The sequence below is a fragment of the Hyperoodon ampullatus genome (assembly GCF_949752795.1).
Source record: "Hyperoodon ampullatus genome assembly, chromosome: 2".
NCBI lineage: Eukaryota > Metazoa > Chordata > Mammalia > Artiodactyla > Ziphiidae > Hyperoodon > Hyperoodon ampullatus.
In genome coordinates, this window is record NC_136915.1 from 27,976,313 (window position 1) to 27,995,101 (window position 18,789).

Consider the following 18,789-nt stretch of genomic DNA (forward strand, 5'->3'; position numbering starts at 1 on the left):
AGGGGAGAAGCATTGGGCAGAAGTCGCATTACCCTTACCTTCTCCATGGGAAGCAGCCTGTAAGTCTCAATGGCCTGTCATAGGAACAGAGCAAGACTCCAGTGTAATTCTAGGGAAAACTCAATGCTTAGCTCAAGAGCCAGGGGCTTGCTGCAACTGGGACTATCTTGGGACAGGAGGAGAACTGAGTGGGAGATGCAATCCTGGAGGCATCAGCAGTGCACAGTGGGTAGGGGCCGGCCTCTGCTGGCTGGGACCCAGGACTGACTCTACAGGCCTGTAGAGGGAGGAAAGAGAGGACCCCAGACTCAAAAAGAGAGACCCCAAAAGCCACTTGAATGATGGGATCAGAGCAGAAAATGAATGAGTTCAAGAAGCAGAAGAGACGGGCAATAGACCAGAATTTAGAGTCTGGCACGGGCAGCGTCCAACTCCTGGCTAAGGTGCTTACTAGCTGTATGACTTTTGACAGATGTCTTAACCTCTTGGAGTCTTAGTTTTTCCACCTGAAAAATAGGGATGATGCTACATTCTTTACAAGAGTTTCATAGGGATTGAATGAGACAATGCATGTGAAACCCTTGGTACACTGCCTGACACCCTGTAGCCCTTAAAGATCATTACACCCCTGAAGGTATATTAAGGCAGGAGGGAGCAGATAATCAGAGACTCGAAAGGGCCAGATAGAGAGAACCTGAGCCCCCTCTAAGGGCAAGGAATTATCCCAAGAGTGGTGTGCACAGAGAATGGAAAGGGAAGAACCCAGATGGAGAGGAGAGTGTGTGGGGAGAGGATGCTGAGCCTCTGAGGCTCAGTGTCTTCTTCTGCAAGATGTGATACCTAACTTGTAGATGCTGATGAAGATTCAAGGAGACAATATATGTAATGTCATTCAGCACAGGAACCTACTGGCTCATTGAGGCGAACAAGAGATATTTGCCTGCTGATTTATCGTGATATCTGTCCCATTGCCAAAGACTCTGAGACCAGGTAGGTGGGACAAAGTGCTACCTGCCTTTCTTTCTGGTGGGGTGAGATGGGGCTTTGAGGAGGGTGCTGAGATTCTAAGATGTCAGAGGCTCTATTTATTCAACAAACTGTCAGCAAACCTTCATGCCTGCCTGTTGCCGGGACTTTGGCTGAGCACTGAGGATTCAGGGATGCTGGGGCAAGTTCATGCTCTTCAAGAGTTCATGTTGGGAGAAGGACGCTAGAGAAGAAGTGGCTGGTGCCAGTACAGCAGGAGTCCAGGGTGGGTGGGTGGGGAGGGAAGGCAGAGATGCTATCACATCTCAGGATTTCACACACAAAGGAGACAGTCTTTGTGTGGGCCTCCACCAGGTAGATAAGAAGGTGAGGCTAGACTTCAAAGCCAGAGAGCTGAGACATTCTAGTTCAGCACTGTAAACACAGGGCTTATCACAGAACCCGGCACAGAGCAGACAGGCAAAAACATTTGTTAAATAAATTCATAAAGTCAGTTAGGAGTCAGTGTGCTTTGTTTTAGGTAATAGATGTGCTCGCCTGGCCTTGTGCATAAACCATAACCAAACATATAAGTCAAACATAACCCAGGAGGGGCTTCCCTGGTGGCGCAGTAGTTAAGAATCCGCCTGCCAATGCAGGGGACATGGGCTCAAGCTCTGGTCCGGGAAGATCCCACATGCCGCGGGGCAACTAAGCCCGTGAGCCACAACTACTGAGCCTGCACTCTAGAGCCCACGAGCCACAACTACCAAGCACGTGTGCCATAACTACTGAAGCCCGCATGCCTAGAGCCCATGCTCCGCAACAAGAGAAGCCACCGCAATGAGAAGCCCTCACACCACAACAAAGAGTAGCCCCCACTCACTGCAACTAGAGAAAGCCCGCATGCAGCAATGAAGACCCAACACAGCCAAAAATAAACAAATAAAATAAATAAATTTATTTTAAAAATACATATATATGGAAATTTTCGGGTGTGTGTATATATATATATCTGGGAATTTCCATGCCAAGAAATTCGATAACGGAGCCATTCATAAGAAGATGGAGCGTTTCTTAATGGGAAAAAATCCACCCACACCCTGTTATTGCCCTGGCAGGAGTCCTGTTTAGGCCCAGTGTGGCCCTCAAACTTTCATCTACTTCAGAACACCTGAGAGAATAGTTACAAATACTGAATTTGGGCCCAATCCTCAGAAATTCTGGAGTTAGTGGTCTGGGGTAGGACTTAGGAATCTGCATTCCCAAATGCCTTCTAGGCAAGTTTTTTGATTCAGGGAGTTGGTTGGTGCATCACAATTTGGGAAACAAGGGGTGCGTTCTAGAGGGTATTTTTTTAAATCGGGGGTAGAACTGAGAGAGATCAGGAGCTTTGGGGCTCCTGGAAGCTGCTGTGTTTTGCCACCTCTTCTCCCCTCACCCTGCCCATCACAAGACAGACAGATGTCACTCTATTTCTGGGGAAGACAGTCAACTCCTGATCAGCCATTGCCATTTCCTACTTCATTCTTTGATGTCCTTCATAACCTCTTTCCCCAAAGCGTCCTACCCTCCACCCGCTTGTGGTCCCCCACTTTAGTGCACGTGGGGATCCCATGGGAGCTTTAGGGGATCCCATGGGAGCTTTACAAATACTGATGCCCAGCTCCCACCCCTGGGCCTTCTTTTTTTTTTTTTTTTGGTACGTGGGCCTCTCACTGTTGTGGCCTCTCCCGTTGCAGAGCACAGGCTCCAGACGCGCAGGCTCAGTGGCTATGGCGCACGGGCCCAGCCGCTCCGCGGCATGTGGGATCTTCCCGGACCGGGACACGAACCCGCGTCCCCTGCATTGGCAGGCAGACTCTCAACCACTGCGCCACCAGGGAAGCCCCCACCCCCTGGGCATTCTGACTTAGTTGATCTGGGTGTTGGTTCCAACGGGCATCGGGGTTGCACTAACTGCTCTAAATCCTATATCCCTGGCTTTCCTCTGGCCCAGAGAGCAACGTCAACGGATCGCTCTGCTTTCTCTGAATCTCCCCCTTGGCCATGGCACCAGTGACCAGAAGAGAAATCTGGAGGAGAAAGATGTAGCCACACGCAAGATATGCAGGACCAGCCTTGGAGGATGGAGGCTGCAGACTGAGGATAAAAGGGGTCCCCGGCGGTCACCGGATTCACTCCTGCAGTGGGGAGCCTGTTCATCACCCTGATTGCCTTTTTTCCTGGCTCCCTGGGGTTTGTAGGCAGGAGGCAAAGAGCACTAGAAGGACTCCTGGTGCGACAGGTTGCCAGCAAATCGATTCTGCCCCAACCGAGGGGCAGGCGGAGTGAGTAGCGCTCATCAAACCTCTCTCCTCCTTCCTGCCAGGCCCAGTGTGCTGCCTGGTCAGAGGAAGTGAAGGCTAGCTGAAACTGACGTGGCTGCAGAAATTGACATCAGGCGCCAGACAGGCATCTGCTTAACAAACTGGCTAATTTTAACCTCTGTCTCCCAGACCCAAACTCTTTTGAAGGGAAGGAACAAAAAAGAGTGATATTTAACACATTTCTATTTCTGTGCTACACAGTCTCTCTCTGAGGTGGCAAGTTTGAGCCTAATTGATTTCTTAGTCAAAAGGAAAAAAAAAAAAAAGACAAAAAGGGAAAACAACGGAGAAAACTTAACCTCACTCACGTTGCAATCAAACCTCTCCAGTTCTGCCGACTGCTGAGCTTTTTATTTTTTTAAGACTGGCCAAGTGACTTGCATAATTTAAGATCCTTTCTAGCACTGATCAGCCTGCTCTGGCCAAGCAGTTTGCTGATTAATTATTAATCAGACTGAGTTTAGGATGAGTAATCAGCCAGAGTCAGGGCTAATTTGCAAATGTCCCCTAGGAAGGTTATTACTTAAAATACTTGGTGGAGAGGCTGAATGTTAACCTTTGCAATTAGCCCCAGGACACTGTTACGGGTGAGGCAGAAGCAAGTTTCTCCTCCAAGCAACACAGTCTTGGACACCTACTAAGTGCCAAGCCCTGCCTTTGCAGCTTTTCAGGGTTCTGCAGGCAGTGGTGGGGGTAAGGGAGGGAACAGAAAACAGACAAGTCCATAAGTAAGCCAGAAAATATCAGGGACAAATACCTAAAATAAAACAAGATGTTTTGATAGTGAGGGATTCCTTTAGGTTGCATGGACAGGGTAAGCCTTTTTAAGGAGGGGAAATTTAAATGGAACTCTGCATTTCAAAACAGCCAGGTCTTTTTTGTGTGTTTTCTTGTGGTTTGTTGTTGTTGTTGTTGTTGTTTGTTTGTTTTTGAACTATGAAGGAAGAGGATCTTAAACCCTGGGAACAGCTAGTGCTGGCCCCAGGAGGGAATCTGCTTAGCCCATCCAAGGGGCAGGAGGGAGGCAAGTGGAGCTGGGGTGCAGTGAGTGGGTGTGGGCGATAGGATGGAAGTCAAAGAGGTGGGCAGTAACCCTATAGTCTTGTAGGATTTTATTCTAAGTGTGATGGGAAGGCATTGGCAAGCCTTAAACAGGGGAGACATGATGGGATGTGTAAATGTCAGTCACTCCAGTTGCTGTGTGGAGAATGGACTACAGCAGGGGTAGAAGCTGGGAGACAAGGCCCTTGAGCAGCCAGATGCTGGTGGCATAGAATGGGCAGAGCAGCTTCTTCTGGAGAGTAGACAGAGGTGGAGAAGCCTGGGAGAGGAGAGACTGGGGGAGAAGGGCATGTCCTATGTCCACGGACAGATGAATGAATAAACAAAATGTGGTATATACAGACTGTGGAATATTATTCAGCCCTAAAAGGGAATGAAATTCTGATACATGTTATAGTATGGATGAACCTTGAAAACATTATGCTACCACAAAAAGAACAAGTATTGTATGACTTGTAGTCAAATTCATAGAGATAGAAAGTAGAATGGTGGTTACCAGAGGATGGGGGAGGACGGGGAGTTATTGTTTAATGAGTACTGAGGTTCGCTTTGGGAAGGCGAAAAAAGTTCTATAGATGGATAGTGGCGTTGGTTGCACAACAATGTGAATGTACTTAATGACACTGAATTATACACTTAAACATGATTAAAATGGTCAGTTTTACATTACGCTTATTTTATCACAATTAAAAAAAAAAGTCTGTTTCGAAGTGTTCATTTTGAGATCCTGTTGAGATTTTGAGATTCCTGTTCATATATAGGGAGCCCAAAAGGTCCCTTAGGGCTGGACATTGAAATTCAGAGCCATTGGCGTATAAATGATTTTGAAAGCCAATCTGTGATTCATTGAGATTACCTGGGAGGGAGGGTAAATGGAGAAGAGGAGGGTCCCAGGGCCCCCTGGGCAGTCCACATGTAAAGGGTAGACAGGGGTTGAACAGTGGAGGAGACAGCAAACGAGACAGAGAAGGAATGGCCATAGACAGCTAGCTACGTGGTTTAAGTCAGCTAGGAGAAAGAACTAGTTTAAGGACACATGGCCAGTGTTATGTTCCCAAGAAGCCAAGTCAGATGAAGATGGAGGAGTGACACTGGTCACCAGCAATCTTCCCAAGGCTGTAGCTGAATGGGGCTGAGCGATGGGGGAGTTTGGTGCATGCTGTTTTTGTTTTGACTTCAGATGGTAGATATCAGAACATGTCTCTATGTTCTTTAATATTAAGCAATGTTTAAGAGGGAAGAGAAAAATGATGAGTGCAAGAAAGAGGAGATGTCTCTAGCAGGGAATCCTTGGAGAAGATGAGAGCTGGAGCATAAAGGGAGGGACAGGAGCCAGGGCATTTGTCTACTGAAATGTGAGGTGTGGCAGAGATATTGGCTCACCAACCATTTCATCTGCTCTCATGTTTCCAGGCTCCCTTATAGCTAGGCTGGACCATGTGACTACTTTTGGCCAATGAAACATGAGTGGGAGTGATATGTATCATATCTGGGCTGGGGCAGTGAAAAGCCCATGCTAGATTCTCTACTCTCTTTGATGGTGGAGGTATAAGATCCTACAGCCTGGATACCAGCGCCACGCCCCCCCCTGCCCGCCCCCGCATGACTATGTGGTTTAGAGCCACTCCCATGATAAATGTGTAGCATGAGTGAGAAATAAAACTTTGTGGTGTTATACCAATGAGTGTCAGGGTTAATGAAGTTCAAAGAAGGAAGTGGCAAGAGACAAGACTGGGGTGGGAGGCAAGGGCTGGATCAAGAAGGGCCTATCAAGGGCTGGAATTTTATTCTGTAGACAATGGAAGATGATTGAAAGCTTTTGCCTGGGGCTTAGCACGTCAGATCTGCATTTTAATTAAACCATTCTGGTAGCAGCAGGGAAGATGAATTGGAGAGCGCCAAGAAGCTGAGCAATCAGCAAGGAGGCTATTACAACCCACAAAGAAGAAAAGATGATGGGCTGAACTGAGGGAGTGGTAGTAAAGACGGCAAGATATGCTATAGGAGGTACATTGGGAGAATTTAGAAATTAATTGAACGTGGCTGGTGAGAGAGAGGGATTAAACAGGGATGATTCCCAGAGTTTTGGATGACTTGGTAGAGGGTGATGCCATAAACTAAGAAAGGAAACAAACCCTGACCATTTTAGACGTCGATTATGAGTGAAGTTGGGACCTGTTGAATTGGAGACACAGTGGGGACATCAAGGTGGAGCTGTCCAACAAGAGTTGGCTCCACAGTCTGATGCTCAGTGGGGAGGCCAGGCTAGGGAGCCAGATTTGAGAGTTGTAAAGAGACAGGTGGTTTATCTGAAGCCACAGGAACAGATAAGTTTACCCAGGAAGAATGTGGAATGGACAGAGCAGTAAGGCAAGAGCAGAGTCTTGGAGGCATCAAAGAAGACAGAGAAGGAATGGTCAGAGAGGTCAAGAAGAATCACAGACGGTAGCTTGAGAAAGAAAAAAAAGAGAAAGGAAAGTTCCAAAGGGAGAAATAACCAACAACGTAAAGGAATGTCGAAGTATCCAGTAAGATGAGACCTAAAGACCATCTTTTGGCTTTGGCATTGGAAGTGGTAGTGTTTGGAGTGGGGGTTGGTTCTCTCATGATGATCTTAATAGGAATGGTTTCAGGGCAAGGCTGGGGTTAGAAGGCATGGTGAAGTAGGTGGGAATTATTGGCGACAGAAGAATTAGAGGCAGCCAAGATTGAACACTCTTCCAAGAACGTAGATGAGAAGTTCTCAGGGACACTGGAGTTCTACTGTTCCGTGAAGCCTCACCGTTTTTTTCAAACCAAGCCTGCCCTCTCCTTTCCCAAATGACGGAATCTGTTGAGCTCAACAGTGACCATCTGCCATTTTATCAGACTGTCAAATGCTAGTTTTCTCTGTGAATATTGCTTCCCTGGTGAGGCTGTGGGTGTCACACACCAGCCACTGGATGAGGAGAAACTGGGATTAAAAGAAATATAAGCTCAGGGTTACAACCAGGGAGGTAGGGCAGTCTTAGGAAGCCAGAAGAGATTGTAAGAGCAAGGGACAGGCAAAAGCCAGCGTGAAACATGGGCTAGGTGATGCCAAAAGTGAGTAGAACAAACATTTGTGGCCAAGTGCAAAGAAGGAGACCAGGACTAGGGCCTTGAACACTGTGAACGAACTAACATCATTCTGGAAGGCAGATCATGCCAGAATGATGGGTCTCTGGAAGGGGACAGCTCCTTCCTTCTGACTTAGCGGCACCATCAGGCATCTGGCAGCTCCTCAAGAGAGGGCGGCAAGAGCATCTTGCTGTCTGGTGCCCTTCATGGTCCTGGCACGGGCCGCCACGCAGACGCCGTACTTATTACCAACCTGTTGCATGCAGTCAGACCCACGGGGTACAGGCCAGCTGCCCGACCTCAGCTTCCCACACACAGAACTTGGCTAAATCGCCAGCTCTAGAGGAGCCACTGTGCCAACAGCGAACAACCCTGGCTCACTTCCTGCCCCTTCCAGCTGCGGCTTGTGTTCTCTTCCTGAGAACAAGTTCTCAGTGATGCAAACAAGGAAGTCACATTGATACCCTGTGGCATGTGCAGGAGCCCCAGCCTCACTCCCCAGCTCTCCAGGCCTGTTCTGCCAGCAGCACGCTGGGGTACTAATCCTCTCCCACTGCTTGGCTGCGGAGCCAGTAATGCTACTTCCATCTCTGATACGGGAGATGAGATTTTAAAGGGCTGGTTATTTATGGCCTGGCTCCTGATGGAGACAACAGATGTAATTTCATGGGCTCCATGAGAAGAGAACCGCTTCTTGGGCTGGCTTAAAGCACTGTGATGTGAGAGGAAAGGAGAGGGAAGCAAGGGTGTCACAGACCCACAGGAAGGCAGGAGGTTCCGAGTCTTGGCTGGAATAGGCCCATCCCCTTGCCAGCTCAGCTGCTTCCTGAGCATCTCTGCCAGCCCGAGACCTTGACCCTGCCTTGCTCCTGGCATTCAAACAGTCTGAAACCCCAGAGAACAGGCATAGGCCTACGCCACTTCCCTGTATGAAGTTCAAAGGAAAATAGGGCATTGTGATGATGGGCCTTTACATGTGCAATTCCCTCTGCCTGAAATGCTGATCCTGAGTTCCTCCCATGGTGGCTCCTTCTCAGTAGTCAGGTCTTAATCTTAGATCCTACCCCTTCAGAGAGGCCTCCCCTGCCCCCTTTATCTTAATAAGGTCTCCATTGCTATTATTCCCCATCCTGTTCATTTCCTTCATGGTGCTTATCACAAGTGTATTTTACATTTATTTTGTGATTCTTTTATTGTCAGTTTCCCCCAAGTAGACCAGAAGTCCCACAAAGACAGGGGCTTTATCTGTCTCCTCCACCATTTTATTCCCAGTGCCAAGCTCAATGTCAGACAATAGAAGGGCTTAAGTAGTTTGTTTGAATGAATGATGATGGAAGAATGATGGCCGTAAAGATGGAGATGGTAAGGTTGACCGAGATGTTGAAGGAGACACCCTTGATGAAGATGATGCTGGTGCTGATCCTGAAGATGACTTCTCAAGGCCCTGCCAGAGTATTTATTTAAATACCGAACTTTTCAGCCATAGCTATTGATTGTCCCACGACCATCTCCACTAGTCTTATTCCAAAGACTGTGTATCAGTAACCAAGGGCACCTGTGTCCCTGTATCTCCTTCCCTGCTATGGCCTTAAGTTCTCTCTCTGTGCCCATTTCATGCTGGGGAAGCCAACGAGCATCACCGTCCCTCAGTACTGCTCCTTCCACTGTGTTCCGCTGGTAAATGATCCTACCACAGTCATCTAGCCAGAAACTTGGGATTCACTCCAGACTCCTCCCCTGCCTTCATTCCTCCTTTCCAGTGAAGCTCCCAAGCAGTTGATTCTATATCTGAGGTGTTCTCTGATGTCACCCCCTCTGCTCCATCCCTTTACAACAGCCATAAGTCAAGGCTGGATGATCTCTTGCCTGAGGGGTCACAGAGTTTTATAGCTGGTTTCTGAGGCTTCTAGTTGAACCCAATTAAGATTCAGTGTGATTATGTGACTTCTCTGCTTAAAATACTTCAATAGCTTTCTGCAGTCTGTGGAATCCTCTCCCAGCTTATGAACATGGGGACAAGGTTCTTCATGACCCATGCTCTTCCTGTGCTCATCTCAGGCCTCAGATCCTGTCCTTGCTTTCTTGCACCCTGTACCCCCCACTTGCAAAGCTCCAAACACACCAAGGCTTGCCTGCTCCATGCCGGTGGCAAGCTTTTACTCACCCCTCAGTTCAACTCAAAAGTCATCCCAGCAGCCCCTCCATCGTGATGGAAGACGGAGACCTTTTTTTAGAGGACGTCCTTTGTTTCCGTCTTCCCAGTGACCCTGTATTCCTTTGGTGACCCACCTCTTCTCCATTCCCAGTCAGAGGTGTGGGCAGGACAGATAGTCATGTGACCTGGGAGTGGCCAATGAGAACATTCTCTAGCTATACTGATATTGAGCATGGAGCACATGATCCAATCTGGTCCAATCAAGAATCATCTGAGGGCTTTTGTGGAACCATTAGGAAAGACACACTTCCTTTCTGCTAGGATTGCTAAACCAGTAGGATGGAGGAAGCTGATGGCAGTCACCTCTGCTACTTCATGGGTAAAGCTTGCCTGAGACTGAAGCCAATGCATGGGAGAACAAAGCTGTGGGAGGGGGAGAAGCAACTGTGGACATCTGCAGCTGTGGACATCTGCACGCCTTGATCCAGCAGTGCTTGTAGCCAGTCCCTGGACTTTTCAGTTACAGAAGACAACATATTCCCTTTCTAGCTTGAGTCAGCTGGAGGTGGGTTTCTATGTCTTAAACCAAAAGAATCCTAGCTATTACATTTCTTTTTTTAGCCCCTATGGGAACTTCTGTATACCTCTTAGAAAAGTACCTAACACATGAGATTGTAAAGCACTTAATTATATGCTGCCTCTTCGCCCTGACGGTGAGCTCCAGGGTCCTGTACAGTGCATGGCTATTACATAAACATTTGTGGAGTAAATAAATAACTCCTTGGGGATGGGACTGTGTCTTTGTCTCCCTAGCACCTAGCAGAGCCTAGTTCATAGAAGGCTGGCAGTAAATGATTACCAAAAATAAACAGGGGAAAAGTAACAAAGAACAAAAATGATCTAAACCAATGGTTTGACAAAGTATATGTGAATGAATAAATAAGTGAAGAGTTATTATTAACAAATCCCCATTGGTATGCTGTTCTCATTCTAATTATATCTGAATCTAATGACTCCTGAATGAAATATCTAGTTAAAAGTCATTGAGATCAAATGGTTCTAGTTGGCTCAAATTCCATGTGTAAAATGCTTAACAATTAAAACTCAGTCTTTCAAGAGGATAAAATGTTACTAGCAAAATTTTCAAACTGAATGTCTCTAAAGTAGATGGGAGTTTTTGTATCCCCACCTATAAAAACAAAAGCAAACAAGTGAAGGGAAACAAGGTAAAGAAAACCCCTCAAAGTTGAATTCAGAGAGTAGGTTGAACCTGCTTTCCAGTGAAGTTCTGTTTTCAAAAACAGCTGAAGTCTACTGGGTGGCCCTGGGGGCAGGACCTGGGAACTCCAGACAGTGGAGTCAACTTTCTTCTATTCTTCTCCAGGTGGAAGGGGCCACCAAGGCTCAGAGGTAGATGTCAGAGCCCCAGGGTGGGTGCACGGTAGAGAAAATCTTCACTAGAGAATCCCTGGGACCACTTCCTAGATCAGGGAAGGGAGCTCTTACATTGGCCAGGAGGCCCAGGCAGCACTCCTAGAATGATGCCCACCCGCCCCCTCATCTCCATCTCCCATATCAAAATGGTACCCACCCTTCAAGGCCCAACTCAACTGCAGGTCCTGCCTGGAGGCCCTGGTCTCCTGCCCCAGGACAGTGTGCTCCTCTGAAGCCCTGCAGTGTGTTCTCCTTCCTTTTCCTACTTTACATGTTTGGTGGAGGCAAGTCTGTCACATAGAGATCTGTGGGGGGCTTGGCTTGGGGGTGTGGGCACATAGAGAATGGGCAGCAGATCCCAAATGACTAGAGTGAAACAAAGAATGAAAATTGAAGTATATTGAAGGAAGCAAGGAAGAGAGGCTGGGAATCACAGCAGAGACTGACCCACAGAAGATGGGAGAGTGGTCCTGGGGTCTACACGGAAATCCCAGATGTGGGAAGGAGCCATACACACCCCAACAAACACATGACGGTGGCTGGCACTTCTGCTGGCCCCCAGGAAAAGGGTGGCTTCAATTCTGAGTGCAGGTCATGCCCTGCCTGCCCTCCCTGCTATAGGAGGAAATTGCCAAAGGGGTGGGGGCAGACAGCGGAAGGGAAGGAGCAAAGTAGGGAGGAAGGCCCTACAAACTCTGCATCCTCATCAATCAGAGACAGCGAGCGGGTCCCAGGCAGAGATGTTCCTCCCCTCTCTCTGCAGTGCTCTCCTGGATATCCTTTCCATACTCTCTGCCCCTGCTCTCCAAATCTGCAGGCCACTGAGGGCAGGGGCTGTGCCAGGCTCCGAGGGAGCGCCCCTGCTTCCAGTCCTGCACAGAGTAGCCATTGGTAGCTGAATGAGTTGAACCTTCCTCTGCTTTTCTAAAAAGCAGCTAATTGGCCAGCCTGGGGCTGGGTCCAGGCAGAGAAGAGGTGATGCTGCCCGCAGTGTGCTCACAAAGTGCAGCTCTGGGAAGACGGTTTCAACAAAATCACCCTCCACCTTCTGACCTTTGCAAGGGCATCCTCTAGTCTGACCCAGGGGCTCTCTGCCAGTCTACCTTACCTGGTTTCCAGGCAATTTCCCTGGGAGCTGGATCAGGCAGAGTGACCAGCCTGTGTGTGCCTTTCTGCCTGGTAAGATGCCACTAGGCTGGCAGGCTGGGAGATGGCCTCATGGGAGGCTGCGAGTGGCTGGAGATGCCTCTTCTTACCCTTTTCCCCTCAAAGAGTGAGCCCCTGCCTCTTGTCCCCATCCCAGGACTATTATTCCTACTATAAACCAGGCAGCAGTTTGCATGTTTGTCCCTTTCCATATGCTTTGTAGGTTGGTAAAATGAGCCCCATTTTTCAGATGTGGAAACTGAGGTTAGTAAATATCCTGAGATTACACAACTGTTAAGAAGTGGATCTGGGTTTTGAGCCCAAGTCCATCTGACTCTCGAGCTTGCTATCTCCCCAGTTAGATGCCAAGGTGCAGGCTTGACACCTAATCCTGGAGACACTGTACAGACCTCACTCCTGTTCTTGGAGGAGTGTCTGGCTTCCTCTCCTTCCCTGTAGCCCAGAGGAAGCGTCTGGTGAGACTCCAATGGAGAGAGTCCAGCATGAGGCAGACGGAGAAGGGGACAGATTCTGGGTGGACTTTAACTCACTGATTTTCTCCTTGATGGAGAGGCCGGCTCTGTAATGGGCTGGCAATTATTTCTCCTCGTTACGATAACACGATCCTGATTCCCTCCAGGGACCCAGAACCCCAGGTTTTAAGAGTCTTCTGCAGCCCCAGCCCTCTGAAAATCCAGGGACCTCACGAGGAACTGGAGCAGTGGAGAGAGTATTTATCTAGAATTGGAGGGGAAGGAATGGGGCTCCGTGAAGGTCATTGCCAAGACTGGGTCAGAGCAGAACAAAGACCACCACCTACCCCCGAGGAAGATCAGTGACAGAAAATCTGGCCCCTAAATTGAGTTCGGTGAACTAGAACTAGAAGTAATGTATGTGTCAGGGGGTTTGACCTGGTGATGTATATATGGTGATGACTTGGAGGGGTGTGTGTCCTTTGGCTGTGTGTGTGTGTGTGTATGTGTGTGTGTAGTGGGGGAGTAATACCAAATCTACTATGTGGATTGTAACTCTCAGTCAATTCAAACCCAGCTTTTGCTCCTGGTCAATCGCACACACAAAAAGGCAATTAACTTTAGGGAGAGTAAGTCTAAGATGCTTGAGACCCTCTCAGCATGTCAGAGTTACAGGGTTCAGTGCTCACCATAGTAACAACCTTTTCCTGCTCAAAACATGTACGGTTGGATTCCCAGAGGCCAGTGATGGACAAGCACAACAGGAAGCAGCGATCCACTGACTGATGTATATACATCACAGGACTTCATAGTTACGGGCAAACGCCGCTATTATGTACACTCCTCCCACCCCTGTCTTTCATTATGTCAGTGCAATTGATTATATCCTGCTGTTTTTTTGGCTTTGAATTGTCCTTTGTTTTATGGAATAATGTTCTGAGGAGTTGGCAGGTTTTTTTTTTTTTTCTCTAATATCCTTACTTGGCAAAATAAAAAATTATCAATCCTATACTTCCCCGATTGTTTGGAAATTTTACTAGTCCATGAAATCCAAACCAGAGGAACCCCTAATTTAAACTTTCCTGTTTATATTCCCCCTTGGGGTAGGAGGAGAGTGTGGAAACTGAGTCAGGGACAGTCTATGCCACCACCCTCTTCTGAATCAGCACGAATCTGCTACCCGATAAGGGAGATAGTGGATTTTTTTCTCTCAAAGGTGTCTCTGTTTTCTCAATAGATAAAGGGATTCCCAGTTGTTCAAATTCATCTTTTCTAAGATCTGCTGTCTTTCTATGCTTGGTACAGAACTCAAGAGAACAGCCTAAAATTGTAACGTATGCTGATAAAAGCAGTATACTTATAAACCAGGAACATCACATTTTCACAGGAATCCAGGGATACATAAAGGAGAGGGGCTGGGGAAAGAGCAGGTTCTTTGCACATACGTCCTGACCCTCCAAGTTTGCATATCCGTAGTTGCTATGCAGGTATAAATTAGGACAACAAATGCATCCTGCCTGGCAATGCATCAACCCTGTAAATAATTATAATTTAATCTTATAGCAAAGAGTTCTGAATGACTCCCTTAACGATTTCATCTGCTTAATTCCTTCCCCACTGAGTGACTTAATAGGAAAAGGAATCATCTTTCAGATTTGCTTCACTCCAGAAGTTTGGACAACCGTGTAGACCCTCACCTGAGGGGCAGAAGTTGTGGGAGACCATTTGGCCCGCAGACAAACAAGTGAGTGGAAGAGGCCTTGGGGCTGGAAGAGAGGGAACCCGCAAGGATATTCATCTTCGTATCTGTTTATAGAAGTGAAAACTTGGAAACAATCTATCAAGAGATCTGATTGAGTAAATTGTGTCAGTGTCACAAGGGAATGCCATACAGCCGACAATCCTTCACAAACGTAGCATGACTACTGTGCTGGCTGGCTAAGAAGATGGGCTTTCAAGTCCAACTAACCTGGGCTTGAATCTCAGCTCTGCTCCTGTGTGACTTCAAGCAAGTGACATAACCTCTCTGGGCCTCGTTTTCCTCATCTGTAAAAGGAGGAAGATTATGCTACCTACTTCATAGAAGACGAAATGAAATTATAGCTGTAAGAGCTTAGAATTAGCCTGCCAAATATTGATAACAAAAGCTCAATAAATACAGTTTATTTACTAAATAAATACTATTATCACACCTATTATACTTTGGAGACAACTGTAATGACACAGGGAAAAAATTTTCTTGATATAATGTTAAGTTAAAAGTACATAACTACTGATCTATTTTTAAGTTCCTAATTTTATAATATTAAAATATATATAAATGGCCAGCTAGCTCGATCTAGGCAAAGCAAAAAGGCCAAAGGGGAATATATCAAAATGTTAATACTTGTTATTCATTTCCTTATACCTTTTAATATTTTCTGTGTTTTCTATAAGGAGCATATGTATTACATTTATGATCAGAAAAATAGGTATTTTACAAAAAGAGGCAGAGCGACAGAAGGTCTTTAGGCTGGGCAGGTCCCTGGGAGTGCAGTTCAGTGAAGAGTCATCTAGAGTTCCACCCCAACTCTGAGCACCAAACGTCTAGCCACTGGCCCTGGACCAGCCTCCACACAGCAATTAGTCATCAGCTCACCGATGTCCCTCTCAACACCCCATCCAGGGTAGCAAATGACCTGATGTGGCCAAGTTCACGCGACGAGCTGATGACACCAAGGTCTTCTGACTCCCAGGTCAGTGTGCCTTCCACTACACCAGGAGATTTGAGTTTCCCGGTTCCCAAAGCTCTAAGTCCATATTTGGGAGGAGTCTGTTACCACTTTATCCCTCTCAAAGAGTCATACTTGGCTCCTATTGTGGATTTGTCTGATTTTCTCACCCTCAAAGGGCCATGTCCTTCTCAACTGGCGTTTCTACAACATAGCACGAAACCTGGTACAAAAGAGGTGTTCAGTATCCGCGGACACGTGTTTTCTTCCGTTCCCACCCTTCCTACCCGTCTCCGCCTGTGTCCCCAGCCCACTGACCACTGTGTCTGTCTTTCCAAGGCGCTATCTGCCCCTGACTTTTGCAGCTACCACTTTCTGCTTCTCTCAGAGCCCTTGGTGACACCTCCTCTGCCTCCGTCCCAGGCACCGAGCCCTGCTTCCCGCAGCACCACGCGGCAACAAAGGCTACAAAGAAGCACACCTAAGTGCATCCTTCTCTTGGCTCCTGATGTGCTGACCCAGGTCCCAGTGGTGCCCTTATCCTGATAACAGAGCCACCAGGAGAACACGAGAACGTGTTCTGAATGCCACACCACCACCCTCACAGCTTGTCACCCAAACAGGAAGGTAAACACTCCCAAAGCCGACCTCAGTTCGGGCACGTCTCTGGGAGACCACAGGCAACTAAGGCTGGTGAGCCCTCATCACCCCTCTCTTCCCAAACCTGCCAACACCGGGTCTCCATGGCAGCGGAGTATACCTCACAAAAGCCCCGCTTTGTGGTAAAGCCAGAATGACAGGAGCAGGCTAGTCCTTCCCGCAGAAATCGACACACAATGCCTGTCTCATCTCAGAGCCCTGGGGATGGGAAAAGCAACTGCCACTCAGGGTTCTATTCCCTTTGTTGGATGCTTCCAGAAATGGAACAATATTTCAAATCACTTCACTGAGACCCTGTCCATGTCCTGAGACCAGAACACTGTTAGCCTTACTGTAAGTTACTCGACCAAGGCCCCTCCTGTAATTCTTCAGCAAGGACATGCTTCAAATCAGATACCAAAATCACTGTAAAAATTTACCCCAGCTCTAAAAATACGTAGTGACTTCTCATTAGGATGAGAGGAAGGCTCTCCAGCAGTGGGTGGAGGAGGTGGCAAAGGGGCCTTCAGCTGCAGGTCCAGGCGCTGAGGGGATCACATCCCAGTAAGCCATAGTTGCAGGGGACAGGGGAGGGGGCGGACAGGCACACTTACCAGAGGGAGGAGCCTTCAGTCCCCGTGACTTCCAGAAAGTCGTAACCGTCCTCCAGCTGGAAGTCAATAAAGACCAGGGCGATGGTGTCCCCCAGCTCGGCCAGGATGGTCCAGGTGCAGTCGGCATTGTTGTGGTACTCCGAGGGGAAGTGCGGGCTGGAGATGATGCCGCTCTGGCCCCGCAGGGTTCCGCCGCATGCGTCGTCCGCTGTGGACAGAGACAGGAGGCTCACTGTGAGTCGGTCGGTTCCCAGGCCCTGGTACTCGTCCTGCGCTTCACCCACGAGAGGCAGGGAGGGTCCTGGGACACAACGTGCAGAGAGGGTGTCCCAAGACCCTAGTCTGAGTTGGCCTCATAACAATGATACTAAGCACTTCCAAAGCTCTTGTCACGTGCCAGACCCTGTTCTGAGAATTTTAGTTATTACTGTTCTCAATGAACAGATGAGGAAACCAAGGCACAGGGAGGTGATGTAACCTGCCTGAGGTCACACAGCCAACAAGCTAGGGTAACGAGTTGGGTGAACTGTGCCCTTTGGAGCACGTTTTTAACTACTATACCACACTGTTCTGCAACGACCAGGAAGGAAGGAGAAATCAGTTGTCACATTTATTTCCACGGTCACGACTGTGGTGACCAGGATGTTTTTTCCCACCAGATCTTGGTACACCTCAGATCTGAGGGAACAAAACAAAAACTCAGCACAGCTCCCTTGGGCAAAACTCAAAGGGCGTTCCAGGTCCGTCATAGATTGGCCAGACCTCTGCAATCTTCCCTCCTGCCCCTTGGGCCCAGGCCAGCTCTGTTCTAGTGCTGTGTGTGGTCAGACCTCCTGGGCTCTGCTCACATCGCTCCCTCTGCCCGGGATGCCCCCTGTCCACAGCAAGTCTTCTGATGCTTTGAGACCCAACTCCAAAGCCACGTCTCGGTAAAGCCTCGTTTCCCCAAGCTTTTAGTAACGGCTCTCTCCTCTGTGCTCCTGGAGCAAAGTGTCCAACTTCAGACACGGTACTTGGCACTGTTTGAATGACCTGTCACATGTCTGTCTGCCACTCTAGGTTCTGAACTTGCTGGGAATCCCCAAGGGCTGGGACCACGTCTTACTCATCCCTGCAGCACATCCTGGTGGAGTGTCACTGCTCCAGCCTAAATCCCAGCTGAGACTTGATATTCAGAAACAATGATCCAAGGAACATGCTCTGACATAAAATAGTTAAGAGCACTGGCTTTTCAATTATTGCAGACTTAATGTGAATTCCTCCTCTATGGCTTCCAGCTGGATGACTTAGTGGAAGTTATCCAAATTTCCTAAGCCTGCCCTCCTGGAGCTTGTATGCAAGTAAGTGATCGTAATCCACTTAGCATATGCTATATTAGAGACATGGACTAAGTTGTAAAGAAAGGAAAAATGCAATATCAGGGTTCAAATGTGTATCAGAGTCAGTAGAGTAACAACAATCAAAGCTACTGCTTATTAAGCACTTCCACTGTGCCAGGTGCTGTTTTAACTACTCTACATATTTCATGACCCTACAAAGTATTATTCCCATTTTACAGGTAAAGAAACCAAGGCACAAAGAGTTTCAGTTATTTGCCAAAGGCACAGCTTATAGTGATTAAAGGAGCTGGGATTTTTAAGCCCAACAGTCTGATTTCAGGGCCTATGCTCTTAACCAACACATTCTTGTCTCCCAGGAGTACAAGTCACACTTTGAGGACAGAGATAAAGCAGTACATTACTTTGCTTGGGTGAGTCAACTTGGGAAAGCTTAATGGAGGAGGTGCCATTAGAGCTGGGTTTTGAAGGATGACTAGGAGATCACTAGAGAAGAAATGGAAAGGCATTTACAAGAAAAGGGAACCAAAGGTCATAAGCATGGACGCCCCAAAGCACAAGGCATATCTAAGATAATTAGTTCTAGATGGCCTAACACAGAGTGAACAGAGAGGAATGATGGGCGATGGTACTGGAAATGTAGAAGGAGCCTCATGACAGAGAGTGCTGGGCCCAAAAAGATTGGAAGCAGCGGACCATATTGGAAAGAAAATGGATCTTAGGATCAGGAAGGTGTAGATTTGAATTCAGGTTCCACAGTTTGCCAACCATGGGACCTTGGGTG

The 18,789-nt window shown here is 47.8% G+C and overlaps 1 protein-coding gene across 1 annotated transcript in view; it reads right to left on the minus strand.

The window, feature by feature from the left end:
* The window catches only part of CSMD2 (CUB and Sushi multiple domains 2), a gene marked incomplete at both ends in the record, with an annotated part of 669,667 nt that overhangs the window by 396,669 nt on the left and 254,209 nt on the right, over positions 1-18,789 (minus strand). Inside the window, 1 exon segment of the mRNA XM_079698551.1 lies at positions 16,669-16,876. Within this exon segment, the coding sequence (XP_079554677.1) occupies positions 16,669-16,876 (208 nt within the window).